The sequence below is a fragment of the Coenobita brevimanus genome, chromosome 89, assembly GCF_032717465.1.
Source record: "Coenobita brevimanus isolate Jiangsu-jjx chromosome 89, ASM3271746v2, whole genome shotgun sequence".
NCBI lineage: Eukaryota > Metazoa > Arthropoda > Malacostraca > Decapoda > Coenobitidae > Coenobita > Coenobita brevimanus.
Genome location: NC_137042.1, coordinates 28,788,805 through 28,804,022, shown reverse-complemented (window position 1 = coordinate 28,804,022; position 15,218 = coordinate 28,788,805). Strand labels below are relative to the sequence as shown.

Here is a 15,218-nt window from a genome sequence, read left to right as displayed (position 1 = left end):
GAGAAGAAAGATAATAATAATAATAATAATAATAATAATAATAATAATACATTCATTTATAATCATTCCTCGTCACCAGCCCCATCTTTTTCCTGCATACTCCTCTCTTCCTCCCCAACCGTTTGTTGTCTAAGTTGTGATAGGATGACGTCACAGGGGTTGTAGAGGAAGGGGAGTTGTGAGGGAGGGGGTTTGTTGGGGGGGTTGTGCTGAAAGTTTAATTAGGCGAGACTTGGATAAATTGTGGAGGTGAGGGGGAAACGGAGGAAGGATGGATGGATGGAACGAAATGAGGACTGGAATAAAGATGGAAGTAAGAGATTAAGGATTGATGGATAGATAAGTGGATTGATAGATGGCTGGTTGGAGGGATGTATGATGGAACTAAGGGAGGAAGAAAATGAGAGAAGATAGATAGATAGATAAATGGATGGATGGAGGGATAGATGAATAAATAGATGGATGGATAGATGGAGGTAATAGATTAACAATGTCAGTAAAGGAAATACGCCTAGATTGATGGAACTAAGAGAGGAAGATAATAAAGTTGAGAGTAATGGAATTAGGATAGGAAGAAAAAATGGGGAAGAAAAGAAAGAAAATGTTACGGATAGAGGGAGAAGATTTAGGGAAGAAGAAAATGGAAAACAAAAAACAATAAGGGATGACTCAAAAGTTCGATTAATTGTGGGGGAAGGAAAGGGGAAGATGGCATAAGGTGATAAGTGATGAAAATAAGTGAGACCGAATAAAAACAGAGGTACAGGAGGAAAGGGGTATACGTATGAACCTAAAGGAAGGGAGGGCAAGGGTAGGGAAGGAAGGAAAGCTAGTTAGGGAAGGCAGAACGGAAGGAAAGGAGAGAAGAGGCAGAACAGGACAGAACTGGAAAAGAAAGGAAAGGATAGAACGGAATCATGAAGGTGCAAGAGGAGGACTCGACGAAAGGAAGAATCTTGGTTAAAAGTAAGAAAAGAGTGCGATGAAGTAAGGAAGAGTAATGAATTAGAGGAAGAAAAAGAGCGGAAAGTCTGAATTAAATGAGAAAGAAAGGGAAAGGATTAAGTAAAGGGAAAGAAAGGACGGAAGGAAATAAGAAAGAAGTGAAAGAGGAAGAAAATGAAAGAAAGGGACACCATTGAGTGAGTAAAAACAAGGAAGTAGTGTTAGTTTGAGGAAGGTAAAAGGGAGTGGGACTGAGTGAAGGGATGAAAGAGGATTGAATGAAATGAGAAACGGAAATTGGATAGGAGGGAGAAATGAAGGAGAGAGAGAGAGAGAGAGAGAGAGAGAGAGAGAGAGAGAGACAGAGACAGAGAGACAGACAGACAGACAGAGAGAGACAGAGAGAGACAGAGAGAGATGAATGAATGGGTGAAGGAAAAGAAGAAGGAATAAGTAAAAGGAATGAAAAATTGAAGAAGATTGAATTTAAGAAAGAAGGGTTGTTGGATGGGAAGAAGAAAGGAGTAGGGATGAGTGAAGAGAAGAAGGAAGGAAGAAAGGAAGGAGGGAAAGGAATAAATGGATGGAAAGATGGAAGGTAAAGGAATGACTGAAAGTTAGGGAAGAAGAAATGGAGTGAGTGAAAAAAAAAAATGAGTTCAGTTGTAGTAAGTAAGGGACATTAGGACCAACAACAGGCGATGGAGAAGAGTGAGTGGAAGAATGAAAGGAAGGTAGAAAAGAAAGAGTGAGGAGAAGGAAAAGGAGTGAAAGAAATGAGGAGAGAGTAGAAAGGAGGGAGAGAGAGGAATAAGTGACAGGAGGAGAGAAAGGAAGAAACGAAGATAAGTGAAATGAGGAAGAGTGGGTGATATGAGGATAACAAAGAAGTTAAATAAAAGAGAGGACGGAAGACTGGGATAGGAGTTAGTGAAAGGATGTTAGAAAGGAAGAAAAGAATATGTGAAAGAAAAGTAGTAGTGAAAAGGGGATAGAAAAGAAAATTAAATATGTGAATGGAAAGAAGAGTAAGTGAAAGGAGAGTAGAAAGGAAAAGAAATGGATGAAAGGAGAGTAAGTGAAAGGAGAAAGTGTGAGTGAAAGGTAGAGAGAAGAGTAAGTGAAGGGAAGGATGACAGGAAGAAGAGTTATTGGATGAGACGATGACAGTAATTAGACTCAAGGTGAGGTAAGGAGGCGACAGGAGACAAGGGAGGGAGGGAGGTAAGGAGGAAGGAAGGAAGGAAGGAAGCCAGGAAGAAATGAAGGAAGGAAAGAAGAAAGGCAAGGAGTGAAAATGAGAAGGATTGAAGGAAGAATGAGTGAAAGGAATAAAGGAGGAAGAGTAATGATAAAAGGAAGGAAGGCAGGAAGAAGGGAATAGTGAATTCAGGAAGAGGAGTGAATGAAAAGAAGGGAGAATGAAATATGAACCGGTGAAATGAAAAAAAAAAAAAAAAAAAAGGCGTGAACAAAGTAATGAAAGGAAGGAAGATGACTTGATAAACGAAAGGAAAATGACGAAGGAGAAGAAGTGGTGGTAACGAAGACTGATACTGAAGGTAAATGGGATAAAAATATTTAAGGTAAAGAGGACAGGTATAATTCCAAGGCAAGAAGATGAAAATTATACTGAAGATAATTAGGACAGATATTGAACGGAAAATAGGACAAATATACAGCAAGTTCCAAGGCAAGAAGGCTAGTGAGCAGCAGACGACTACACTCACCATGAGCTGTGTGGTGGTGATGGAGGCGGGTGTTAAAATAAAGATTTGGAAGGAAATGAAAATAAGTGAAAGGAGGAAAGACGAATAAGTGAAAGAGGAAACTAGAATAAGTGAAAAGAAGCAAAAGGAATAAGTGAAAGGGAGTAATAGAAGAGAATGGGGAATGAGTGAAGGGAAAAGCAGAAATGAGTGAATAGAGTAAGGGAAGGGAATAGGCATGAGCGAAAGGAAGATAAGTAAATAAAAGAAATGAAGGTGACGATATAGAAGAATAAGTCAGATGGATAAATATATCAGGTGTTAATATAACAGAAACTTTAAAGTTAAATAAGAAAAAAATGTGAAAGGAAAGAAACATTGAGAGAAAATAGGACAACGGTTGGAGGCAGGGCATTGAGACTAGCAGACGACGGCGATCACTAGCAGCTGTGGTGGTAGGGTGCACAGGCTGGCGTGACCTACTTCCCTATCCCCAGATCCAGTGCAAGGTCACCCTGCACCCTACACGCACACGCACACTAACGCACATACACCTGACACGCGCGCCCATTCTTCTCTTCCTTCGCGCAGCTAGGCCTGTGGAGAAGGTACACACACACACACACACACACACACACACACACACACACACACACACACACACCACTCCGCTACTAAGTTTAGGCCTACGAACGGCCCTAAGGTTTATTAAATTTTCCAGCCAGTTTGAGAGCGATTGATGTGTACCAGTTTGTAACGCTCAAGGCAATATTTCACTCAGTTTTCTAAATACTGTGGGAATTACGTAAGGACGGGTTTCATAATGGATGCTGAGAGGGAGAGTGGGAGGAAAGGAGAAGGTGTGTGTGTGTGTGTGTGTGTGTGTGTGTGTGTGTGTGTGTGTGTGTGTGTGTGTGTCACTAGCTCTCTCTATTGATCGTGAGGTATCCGTACCTTCCTTTCACTTGCTTTCCTCGTCATCTCTCATTTCGCCTCCCTCTTTCAGTTTTTCATTAATATCCCGTAGTTTTATCACATTTTTTTTTTTTTTTATCTTTATTAATGCATCCACTATTGATGTCTTAAATACGTCTTGCAACTTTTGTACTTGCAACTTACGATTTTATTAAGTTTAAGAGAGACTTTTTGAACTGGAAGGTGTTAGATACCCTATGTTAAATCAGTCCCATGAATATGCGAGATCTTTCCTGGGTTGAATAAAATCTTCTGAGGTGGCAGAGATATGCTTCAAATGGAAAGCCTCATAGTAAGTGGGTTAATAATGATACTTTAGTTTTATCATAACATAGTTTTTGTTTTCGTTACTGCGTCTTTTAATAGTTACATGGTTTTATTATTTTTCCTGTTTATTCCCATTGGTACTATGGTTTTCTTTTGCATCAACCCCTTTACAATGTTGACAGCTGTCATTTTATCCCTGATGTGTATGGATTTATTCCTGCTATGTATTCCTGCTGTGTATGGATATTGATAAGGGGATGGGTCCATTATAATGTGGCTGGGGTAAACCAACTCTGCTGTCGGGTCCTGCTGCGGATGTCGTCGATTGCACGCGCAGTTGACCCTTGTGCTGTGTGGTGCGGTGAGGATCATTCCTTTCTCCCCTTGGGGCTAAGATGCGAATAAATATGTGTGTGTTGATGAGTAAATTGGTAGTGTGTCGTCCTGTCTCGGCTATCTACCTTTCTTTGGGGAAGCAACCAAGGTATATAGATAGATGTATGGATGATTTATTTCGACTTAGGAGAGACTCTTCGAATTGGAGGAGCTAAATATAACCCGCATTAACTCCTTCATTGCTACAGGTCTTTTCTAAGTTAAAATCGTCAGAATCTAGCAAGAATAAACTAGAAAGGATGTCACCCTACTGACAGAGTTAATCTCACATCTTTACATACATTAAAAACCATCAGTAATAGTCAGTCCAATGTTTCCCCTTTGCAGATGTAGGGGCCCGAGGTTAGGCTACCATTGTTCTGTATATGTAAGGGTAGACGACCAACCTGCTTCCCTTGATAGCACTGCATGATCGAAAAACCTCCAGTCACCTCTTGGGACGCAACTTATTTAAGGCCATCATTCTGACAGTAATATTCTAATTTACTTCAATGGCCTTATTTTTCCACCTCTCCTCTCCCATTTCCTCACGTGTGTGTGTGTGTGTGTGTGTGTGTGTGATCTTTCTTCCCATTTGATTAATTTTCATATTTCATCTCCCAGTTACAGATTATACTAATCTTCATGTTTATCCAAATACTGTCATTTCCCTCATGTTTGCTCCTGCTCCCCCTCCCTCTCCTCCTCCTCCTCCTCCTCCTCCTCTCTGGCCGTTCACTAATCCTCCAACACCCAGATCCTCTTCTGCAGCCACATCCACCCCCATCCACAAATCCCACCTGCCGGGAGAGATTACTGAAGCTTACCAACGTAAAAATGAGCCACAGTCCTGGCCTTGAAAACTTTGTTTTTTTTTTTTTTTTTTTTTTTTTTTTTTTTTTTTTATAGATCGTGCTGTTTATAAAAAAAAAAATTCTCTTAGCAGTGAGATGTTATCCAGTTTGTATGGTTTTCATCTCCATGTCAGTGTAATGTTTTGGTTACATTTCCATGTATTGTAATGTTCATTTATTTCTTGTAACAGCAGTGGTTTGTTTGAGATGGATCAATGAATATCACAAACTTTAATGTGCATTGAAAGGATGTAATATCTATTTCTCTGGATGTTCTTTCGGTCCTGCCTCATATATGTATATTTTTCTTTGATTTTATGGTCTTACTCAGTCCATATATATAACATAGAACGATGCTGTAGAGTTGTAAGAGAGAATGTTCACAAAGTCTTTTAGTGGGTTGAAATTGGCTGTTGTATAGTACTCGTTATTCATTACCAAACTAATAAAAATGATCTTTTAAAAATATCTACTGTAACTCTCAAAGATATCATTGCCTTGTATGGCATTACCTTTGACTTCATAAAACCCATTAAAGGGAAAAAAAAAAAAAGGCTAAAATGTTTGGAGGAGGGAGTGTACCAAATTACAGTGTACTGAAGAAAGAAAGAAAGAAAGAAAGAGGGAGAAACTGAGTAAATACAGTATGATTTCCACCATAGGATGAAGACCATAGTTATGTAATGGACAGTGCCCATCAGTTTTGGTCATATTCAAGGAGGCATAGGAGACTTGGTAGTGTCTCTTCCTTAACAATTTATTTTGCATATTGCACCTTTGCATACTCTTGTACATGATTGCAGCAGTCCATGTCTTTGAAAATGTAAATAACATAAAAGAGAGCATAATGGTGCAGTAGGTTTAATATACAGTAGAAGTAAGAGAATGATGCTACAAAACGATAGACCATCTAGAATACAGCTATAACTGTGAGAGTGATAAGTTATCTCTGTTCAGTCCCCTGTGTCATTGTTTTCATTAATTGCTCTGCATAACCATGTTTCTTAAATAATTGTATCAAATTTGAATGATGACTCCATAATCAGGCACCAGATTCAGAGAGAGAGAGAGAGAGTGAGAGAGAGAGAGAATGAATCAGTATACCCTTTAAAGTGTAGTGTATCATTGAAAATATATGTATTAAGTAAAGTGTGGACACTTATACCTGTTGTCTCATTTGCAGACAAGTGACCCCAACTTTGCCTGCCAGAAGGATGTGTTCAGGGACATTGGGGAGGAGATGCTGGAGCATGCCTTTGAAGGTATCTTTTTGTCATTTATGTGTACAGTACACTTTTTTTTTTTTTTTTTTTTTTTTTTTTTTTTTTTTTTCTACAACAGTTATGGTTCAGTGATTGTTGTTGGTTACTTTCACTAAAAGAAAAAAAAAGTGTATCTTTTGGGGGATATGTAAATTTTTGCATAATTTCTTATTGACCTAGTAAAAATTTTGGATATCACTCATATGAACAAGACATTTAATTATGATTACTAAAGAAGTATCATGGTATGAGGGAGACATCTCGTTATACTTATTTTGTTTTTCTAAGTCAGGCATCATGTACAGTGTTAGACTTTTATTTGTTTGTTTATTTTTTATCACCCGCCTTTAGCAAGGCGGAACGGTAATGTTTGTGTCCATGCCTGTGTGTTTGTCGGTGTATGTGTGTGTGTATCTGCTACCATCATATCTCATGAACGGCTTGAGCTATCAAAATGAAACCTTCAGGGCATCAAGATATGGCCAAAATCTTGGACGAGTTTGAAAATGGGCACTCGGGATCAAGGTCATGGTCACCAGAATGGCTTCCAAAGGTCAACTACTTTTTATCACCCACCTTTAGTATCATTGTATCTCATGAACAGCTTGAGCTATCAACATGAAACCTTCAGGGTTTCAATATACGACCAAAATCTTGGACAAGTTCTAAAATTGGGACTCGGGGTCAAGGTCAAGATCACCAAAATGGCTGCCAAAGGTCAACTAGTTTCTTTAATATGGATTGGTTTTTTTTTTTTTTTTTTTTTTAATGCGGTGACTGAATTCCGTAGAGTTTTGCGAATTTTCTTCACATTTGGGTTGTAAGTAGTTTGTAACTTGGCCAACAGCATATTCTGGTGGGCGATTAGCACTCGGTTCCTGAATGCTTTTCTTTCATTTATTTGTTTATGTACAGTATGTGTGGGATATGCCGTCCATCAAACATGGAAACATTTTTTTAGATGATGCCTAGCTGGTAGAGCAGCTTGCCATATCAGACTTGTATACATGTAACTATCAGCATAGTACTGAAGAATTACTTAACACAAAATCTGTTTGAACCATCAGTGTAAGTATATTTCAGGTACTTTACCTAAACAGTGACAAGATATTTGTCTCTTGTACTGCAAAAATAAAAGCCAAGTTATTGCTTCCAGTTGTGTGCAGTCCCTTACACCCACTGTTTGCATGAAGTGTTTGAATCAGATGGCATGTTTAAATCTATCTATATTAGGTTGCTTTTTCTTGAGATCTTTCATCTGGATACAGTATCATGTTACTTTACTCCTACTTGCAAAAGTAGCATCTAAGGTTGAGTGTGTTGTGCAGACACTGTGCTGTCTTGAACAGTATTCACTTATTTACATTGCACAGGGCCTTATCTGTCTCCTTATGGAGTAGTGCTTGTGTTAGCAGGCCACCACTTCCAACCCTTTTTAATAGCATAGAAATAAAGGCCTTTTATCTCATTAACTTCACCCTCACTGACTCCCTTCAAACCCTTTATGTCCATTGCAGTGTTGTATCTTTTTCATACACTACTTTGAACTCTTTGCATCACTCCCTCAGTACACTGGACATGCAATATCTGTCCGGGTACACACACTCACCTTTCTTGTTTGTTATTTTCTATAGCATGAGTCTCTAGTGTTCTCGGTCTTTTGTGTACACAACATATCAATGCTAGAACCTTCTTCCTTAACCCTTGCTAAGCTGCAGACCCATTATGAGGCACAGTGAAGGTCTTCATGGCCCAAAATGCAAGCCTCAAATGAGATACAATTTACATTGGTTATAAATCAGTTACCCAAGGGAATTAAACCACCATACAAAGAGTAAACCCAGCAGGGGTTAATTGGATTTTCTCCCTGCCTGTGTCTTTCAGTCTGTTATGAGTGGATTTTTACATTGGTTTTGTTCAGCTTTCATCGGAAATTACCACTTTTATAGGCTACATCCATTAAACATTTATTTTTGCATAAAAATTTTCTGGCTATTTGTGCATCCTGAAATTATTTATGGAAGTAATAGAACTTATTATCATCATGGTTTTCACAGAGATAATAATTCATCATGAGTATTTTGTCAAGCTTGAGACATTTGTTTTAAATCCTTAAGACACAGACAATATTATTGTAAGTACTGTATATAAATTGTATATATATATATATCTTAACCATTAAATGAGTTTGTCACCCCCTCTTGTTTTATGGTTTATAAAATTACTGTACCTGAAATGGAGAAATTGCTTCAAGATATGATATATTTCTGAGGGTGAAATAATTTTCAGACAGGAGTTTATGAATATTAATGATTTGTGTGTATAGTGTTGCCAGAGTGTCAGCTTAAAAGAATAGTGTGCTGGTGTGGTGGTCAGTGTTAGCACCTGTAGAAAGAACAGTTCAAGAGAGAAAGAAGTTGTTGGCATAGTTGCAAGGAAGGAGTTCAGATGAAATCAGATATTATTTTGGAAGGAATTCCAGAGGTGTAGATCTGGATGAGGGAGAAATTGAGAAAATGTTGAGAGATCGAAAAGATATAATACTGACAGATGAAACAGCAATGGGGGGTGAATAGAAAGACTGTATTGAAAACTGATGAATGGGAATGATTAAAGGAAGAGTGGTGGTAAACATAATTTAGTTAGTTGGTATAAGAAGGAATGAAGGTGGTGCTTAGATTCTCTCCCAGTTAGTCTGGTATGGCAAGGTTTTACTGTCAGTATTGTACTCAGTTTCATTTATGTTCCATACTAAGTAAATATTAACCCAGTGTGTTTCTTTTTTCAGGCTATAACGTATGCATTTTTGCATATGGCCAGACTGGGGCAGGGAAATCCTATACCATGATGGGCAAACAGGAGGAAGGGCAGGAGGGCATAATACCACTTATTTGCAAGGACATGTTCAGCAGGGTTACTGACTGTACTGATGAAGAACTCCAGTACTCAGTTGAAGTATGTGCTAGTTTAAGGAGGCATATTTTGTGTCAACCATAGCAGTGAATTATGTTTCACTTATCTTTCTTGAAATTTTTATTTCTTTTAGTGGTGATCAAACCAGTGTACATAACAAAAATAAGTACCCTAGTAAATGAGGAACATGATGTATTGTCTGACATTGTTCATGTGAGACAAAAAGTAAATAAAGAAAGAAAGAAATTAAATAATCAATCAAGCCTCTTCACATTTTGTTTCTTGTCATATATTGTTGTTCTGGCCATCAGCTCATCTGAATATAAACCTGGTTGACTGCACATTGAAGTTACTTTCTTCCTGTACTCCACCATCCTTCTTAGAGGGAATAAGGAAATAGATGAGGGACATTTATATACCTGGACAGTGGCAATGGAGAGGATGTGGGTTGTAGAAACAGTATCTTTGTGATAAAGATTTGTAGTACATTAAAAGAGGAGGATAATCAACCATAATTATTATTCAGTAGGAAATTGTAGGGTTATATTAATGAAAGCATACTAGTATTGCAATACAGCTAGTCTTCATTTTAAGTTAGGGATGTGTTTCAGAATGTCACAATTTTTTCAAATGGCCCTGTAAAGTGTGGGAACCTGACAAATCAGCTTTAGTGGTAGCAGTGGAATGCACACTGATGTTATTTTAAGGTGAATCTGTTAAAAAAGAGAGAGAGAGAGAGAGAGAGAGAGAGAGAGAGAGAGAGAGCACATATAAGGAGTGTATATTTCTATACACAGAAATATTCAGAACCACAATCTTTCAGGTGAGTTACATGGAAATTTACTGTGAGCGAGTGCGTGACCTGCTGAACCCCAAGAAACAAAACAACCTTCGTGTGCGAGAACATCCATTGTTGGGACCCTACGTGGAGGACCTTGCCAAGCTGGCTGTCATGAGCTATGAGGACATTCAGAATCTCATTGATGAAGGCAACAAGGCTAGGTGAGATTTCGCAGCCCACCACTAATACCACTACATCTCTTATGCACCCACTTGTCACAAACACTGCACAAATAATGGGGCTACTTCCCACATCCTTGTGGCAAGCTGCACATGGCCATTCTCTTCTCTGCTTTGACAGTACTGCCACCCGCCCAAGACATCATCACTTTTGTTTTCTCAGCATTTATTCTCAAACCCTTGTGTCCCATTCTGTCTCTCCACTTCCCAAATCTTTCCTTCGCCTCCCTTTCATTCTGTGCAAACAACACCAGGTCATCAGCATACAACATCTCTGATGGGAGTCCATTTCTGAAGTCACAAGAGAGAACTTCAAGCTCTGTGACAAACAATAAGGGGGTCAAGATTGACCCCTGATGCACATGACCTTTCACAGAAAACTTGTCACTCAAACCTCCATTTACCATCATCTGGGTGCAAGCACCCACATATATAACTGTAACCACTCTAACCAGCCACTCTTCGATCATACCAGCATTCATGGAAAACTTGTCACTCAGATCTCCATTTACCTTTACCTGGGCGCAAGCACCCACATGCAAAGCTATAACCACTTTAACCAGCAACTCCTCGATCCCACTAAGGACTCTGTCAGAGGCCTTCTCCAAATCAACAGGAACAAAGTACAGCTCCCTTTTCTTTCAAATATATTTTTCCCGAAGCTGTCCAACCATGAATATGGCAGTGGTCCCTATGCCTGGCATAAACTCAAACTGCATCTCTCATTTTTATTCACTCTTTCCCTTATCATACCTTCAGGGTCCCTCACCATTACCATTACCTTCATTATCTGGTCCGAAAGTGTTTTACCTCTATAATAATTATTATCATACCAGGGCATCACCCTTCCCATTGTACACATTTACAATCATACTCTTTAGCCAGTCATCTGGGACACTACACTCACATCTTCATTCATTCATTCATCATCTAATCCTGTGTTGCCCCATGAGGAGTGTAGGAGCCTGGGGCAAGGCAAGTTGGTCCTGACATTTAAGATGAGAGTGACCAGCCTCACTCATCCCTGAGTGATTATCAAAATAGCATCTGAACCCGCTCCTACCTGTATATCTCCTGCAACATTTCAGCAGTCAACCCAGACACATCCGCTGCTTTTCCTTACTGCATTCTGCCTATTGCCTTGCTTACAGTAGCAGCATCAATCAAAAACCAAAGGCCAAACACTTTATCCACTGACTCCAAACTTTCCTTGTTCCAGCCAAGGTCCTCATTCAGCTGCCGGTTGTAATGGGTTATAAATACTCTCTCCAGTCATCATTGATATCCTCATTGTCCACAACTACCTTTCCTTAATTTCATTACCTATGTTATATCTGTTTTCCCCTCTTCATCTGATTTGCCAATTGAAATACCACACTTTTCCTTTCAGCACCATTTAGGTTATTCAGTTAAAGTCTCTGAGATGCAGATTTGGCCCTATATACCTCCTTTGACAGCAGATCATCCTCCATAAATCAGTTAAATTCAGTCTGCCTTGGTAGTACATATCTTTCACCTTCATGGATGCTTAGACATTTGTGATTCAAAACCCCTTTTACACAATCATTTCACCTTTTTCTACTCACCTTTCTTCACTCAATATTTGTGATTGGCTTTTTTTTTTTTTTTTTTTAGTCACTCATCTCATAACCATACTCTTCATTCATTCTCTCATATGATCTTACCACCACCAACACAACCTTCTCAGCCCATTATATCATAACTGTATCTGCTTCCACACTCCTCACGTACTGTGTTGTTACTCACTCATTCATAAAAATTAAGCATTTTATTTATAAAATTTCAAACTATTTATAGTTCCTTTCTTTTAAGCCCCATGCTTCACATCTATACAGCACCTTTAAAACCATTGTCCTCAAACGTATCCATCTACACCAGACCTATCTTCACTAGTTAGAAGTTGTGAATACAGCAGTCACTGATTTACTGTACTACCATGATTGCAGAACGGTAGCAGCCACCAACATGAATGAGACATCCTCCCGGTCACATGCTGTCTTCACTATTGTGTTGACCCAGCGCCGATGTGACTCAACAACCAAACTTTCCACTGAACGTGTTTCTAAGGTAATGTAATGTTATGTCCTTACATTTTTTTTCTTACTTTTGGGGTTATGACAGTAGCATATTCACTGCTGTGCTGTGATATTAAAAACCATTTTGGATTTTCTAAGTGTTATTGTTGTAGGCAAGTCTTTTGATAATCTATAAAATAGCATGTCTTTCCTTATTTATATATGTACAGTACAGTGCTATATATACATGTACAGTGTAGTGCTGTATATCCATTCCATACATTTTTTTTTTTCCCATTTCACCTTTGTACTGTACTCTAAAATTTGTACTTCTTTCATTTTCTCACTCCCTGTACACATTCTTATTAATTCACTGGATATTAACAGATCTCGTTGGTTGACTTAGCTGGGTCTGAGCGTGCTGACTCCACTGGGGCAAAGGGTACACGACTCAAAGAGGGTGCTAATATCAACAAGTCCCTCACTACCCTTGGCAAAGTCATCTCTGGCCTCGCTGAAGTGGTAAGATGACACTAAGCAACTGATTTACCCCTTTGTGAGTGTGTGTGTGTGCATGTGTGTGTGTGTGTGTGTGTGTGTGTGTGTGTGTGTGTGTGTGTGTGTGTGTGTGTGTGTGCATTATATGGAGTCTACACAGTATGATAAATGTCTTTTTTTTATGGGTTGGCAATGGTGTATTGTGTGGAGTATGAGTCAAATGGAGGTACAGTATTGTTATGTCTGATATGTCACTTTGTGGAATAATGTTTTTGCTGTACAAACACAGTTACAGAGTGCTGTAATATTTCATTCCCATCTTGTTAATATATTCACCTGCATCTGTTCCACACTATTCTCTCAAAGACCAGCTGATATTATTCATTTATGATAAGATACTCCCAGGCTATAGTGGTTAGAGACATTGATTATAACCCCATCAACATGGGGAGATTTTTTATAATCTCTTGTAGATAATGTCAGATTATTTTGTTGAAATAAGACCATTGGCTGATATTTTTTGCACTTTTAACTACATTTGTTTGTGTATAAGAATCAAACTTGAGAAGTAGAGTTTTTGTTTATATAATAAGTCCTTGTCATATACTGTATCAGGAGTGTGTTCCAAAATATCACAGTGTTCTTCATTCAGCTGTTACTATAAGTAGTAAGAAAGTTATAAGTATACTTTAGAGGCACCAGTAAAACTTTAATAGGCAATTTTTCTGTAAATTACTGTGAACTGAATAACAAAGAAATGCTGTCATAAAAGGTAGCATATAACAAGGACTTTCTGTACAACATTGCACTGTATACATCTTGTGTTTAGTATCTGACATGCAGCTGCTCTGCCATCTTTCCCTCTAGGCTTCAAAACCAAACAAAAAACGCAAGACCGAGTTCATTCCATACCGTGATTCAGTGTTAACGTGGCTTCTGCGAGAGAACCTAGGAGGCAATAGCAAGACTGCAATGGTGGCTGCAATCTCACCTGCTGACATCAACTATGACGAGACACTCTCTACCCTCAGGTGCTGTTGTGATAAATGATAATGCAAGACTGTTAAAATGGATAGTTGAATGAATAGCAGAATTGTGAGGGGTACAGAGCATGATATTGAGATGTATGAGTTCCTTCATTCTTTCCCTTTGTTTCTGCCTATGGGTGACTTTACACTCTCTCTTCTGTCTTTCTTTCCTTCATTCTTTTCTCTTCTTTTACCTATGGGTGACTCTACACTGAGTGACAAGCCATTTGGTTTCCTGAATACCAGGAAACCATTTACTTTGGTGGGTTGTAACCACATAACCAAATTATGGCACCTCGTGGTTAGTGGGCAATTAAGGTGCGCCAATCGGATTGAGCCTGTGCAGGTTTCTATCCAAGGGGTGGTTGGGGTTTATTGTTCATGTAATGCCACTCAGGGATGAGTGAGGCTAGTCACTCTCATCTTATATGTCAGGACCAACTTGCCTATCCCCGGGCTCCTACGCTTCTCAAGGGGCAACCCTGGATTAGGTGATGATGATGATGAGTAACTATGCTGAGAATGACATGGAGGAGGTGAGAAGTTAGGTGGGCTGTAAAGGAAGGTACTCGTAAGATGGATGCATGGATACACAGTAGAACCAGAAGAGCCATTAAGAATAATGCAGGTTTGGGTGAGTAAATACAGTATTATCTTTGAGGAAGAAATGTAGTAGATGTAAATGGATAGTGAGATTGGTTGCAAAGGCTAGTAGAATGGACAGGTGAATAAACTGCATTACTGTGAGTACCAGGAAGAATGATATTGGGATAGCTAAGTAAGTTGTGTGGGATGAATGAAATTCAAGGCTTGTAGAATGGACAGATGAATAAATAGCAGAAAAGTGAGGGTTAGGAAATAGATGAATAAATAGCAGAACTGTGAGGATTAGAAAGTCATATATTGGATGAGTAAATATGTATTTTTGGGGTGATATGAAGGATGTGGACAGCGAGATGGGTTGTAAAGGCTGATGGAATGGAAGGAGGAATTAATAATTATAAGGGCCAGGAAGAATGGAAAAGGGATGGCTGAATAAATTCATTGTTTGGGGAGATATGAAGAGTTTGGCTGGTGAGATGAGTTGTAAGGACACGAAAATTTGAAATGGAGGTAGGGATGATGTAATGATGATGGTTGGATGATGGGAGGGCTAATTGAATTTGATGTTGAGTGAATGAGAGAAAGATGGTTGTTTAGAGGAAGAATTTCAATGTCTTGATTGTGTGGGTGACAATTAATGATGGTTGTTTAGAGGAAGAATTTTAACCCGTACAATCCTGCTGTCGGCATGGTGCTGACAGTACAAAATGTCTCGATTAATCCCAGCAACGTG

At 38.9% G+C, this 15,218-nt stretch overlaps 1 protein-coding gene across 2 annotated transcripts in view; it reads left to right on the top strand.

The window, feature by feature from the left end:
- The window catches only part of unc-104 (kinesin family member unc-104), a 212,168-nt gene that overhangs the window by 93,355 nt on the left and 103,595 nt on the right, over window positions 1–15,218 (top strand). For both annotated transcript variants that reach the window (XM_080281497.1, XM_080281498.1), the window contains exons 4-9: window positions 6,309–6,387; window positions 9,176–9,342; window positions 10,124–10,302; window positions 12,288–12,408; window positions 12,744–12,878; window positions 13,722–13,885. In XM_080281497.1, coding sequence (XP_080137623.1) covers window positions 6,309–6,387; window positions 9,176–9,342; window positions 10,124–10,302; window positions 12,288–12,408; window positions 12,744–12,878; window positions 13,722–13,885 — 845 coding nt within the window. The remainder of the gene's footprint in view (window positions 1–6,308; window positions 6,388–9,175; window positions 9,343–10,123; window positions 10,303–12,287; window positions 12,409–12,743; window positions 12,879–13,721; window positions 13,886–15,218) is intronic.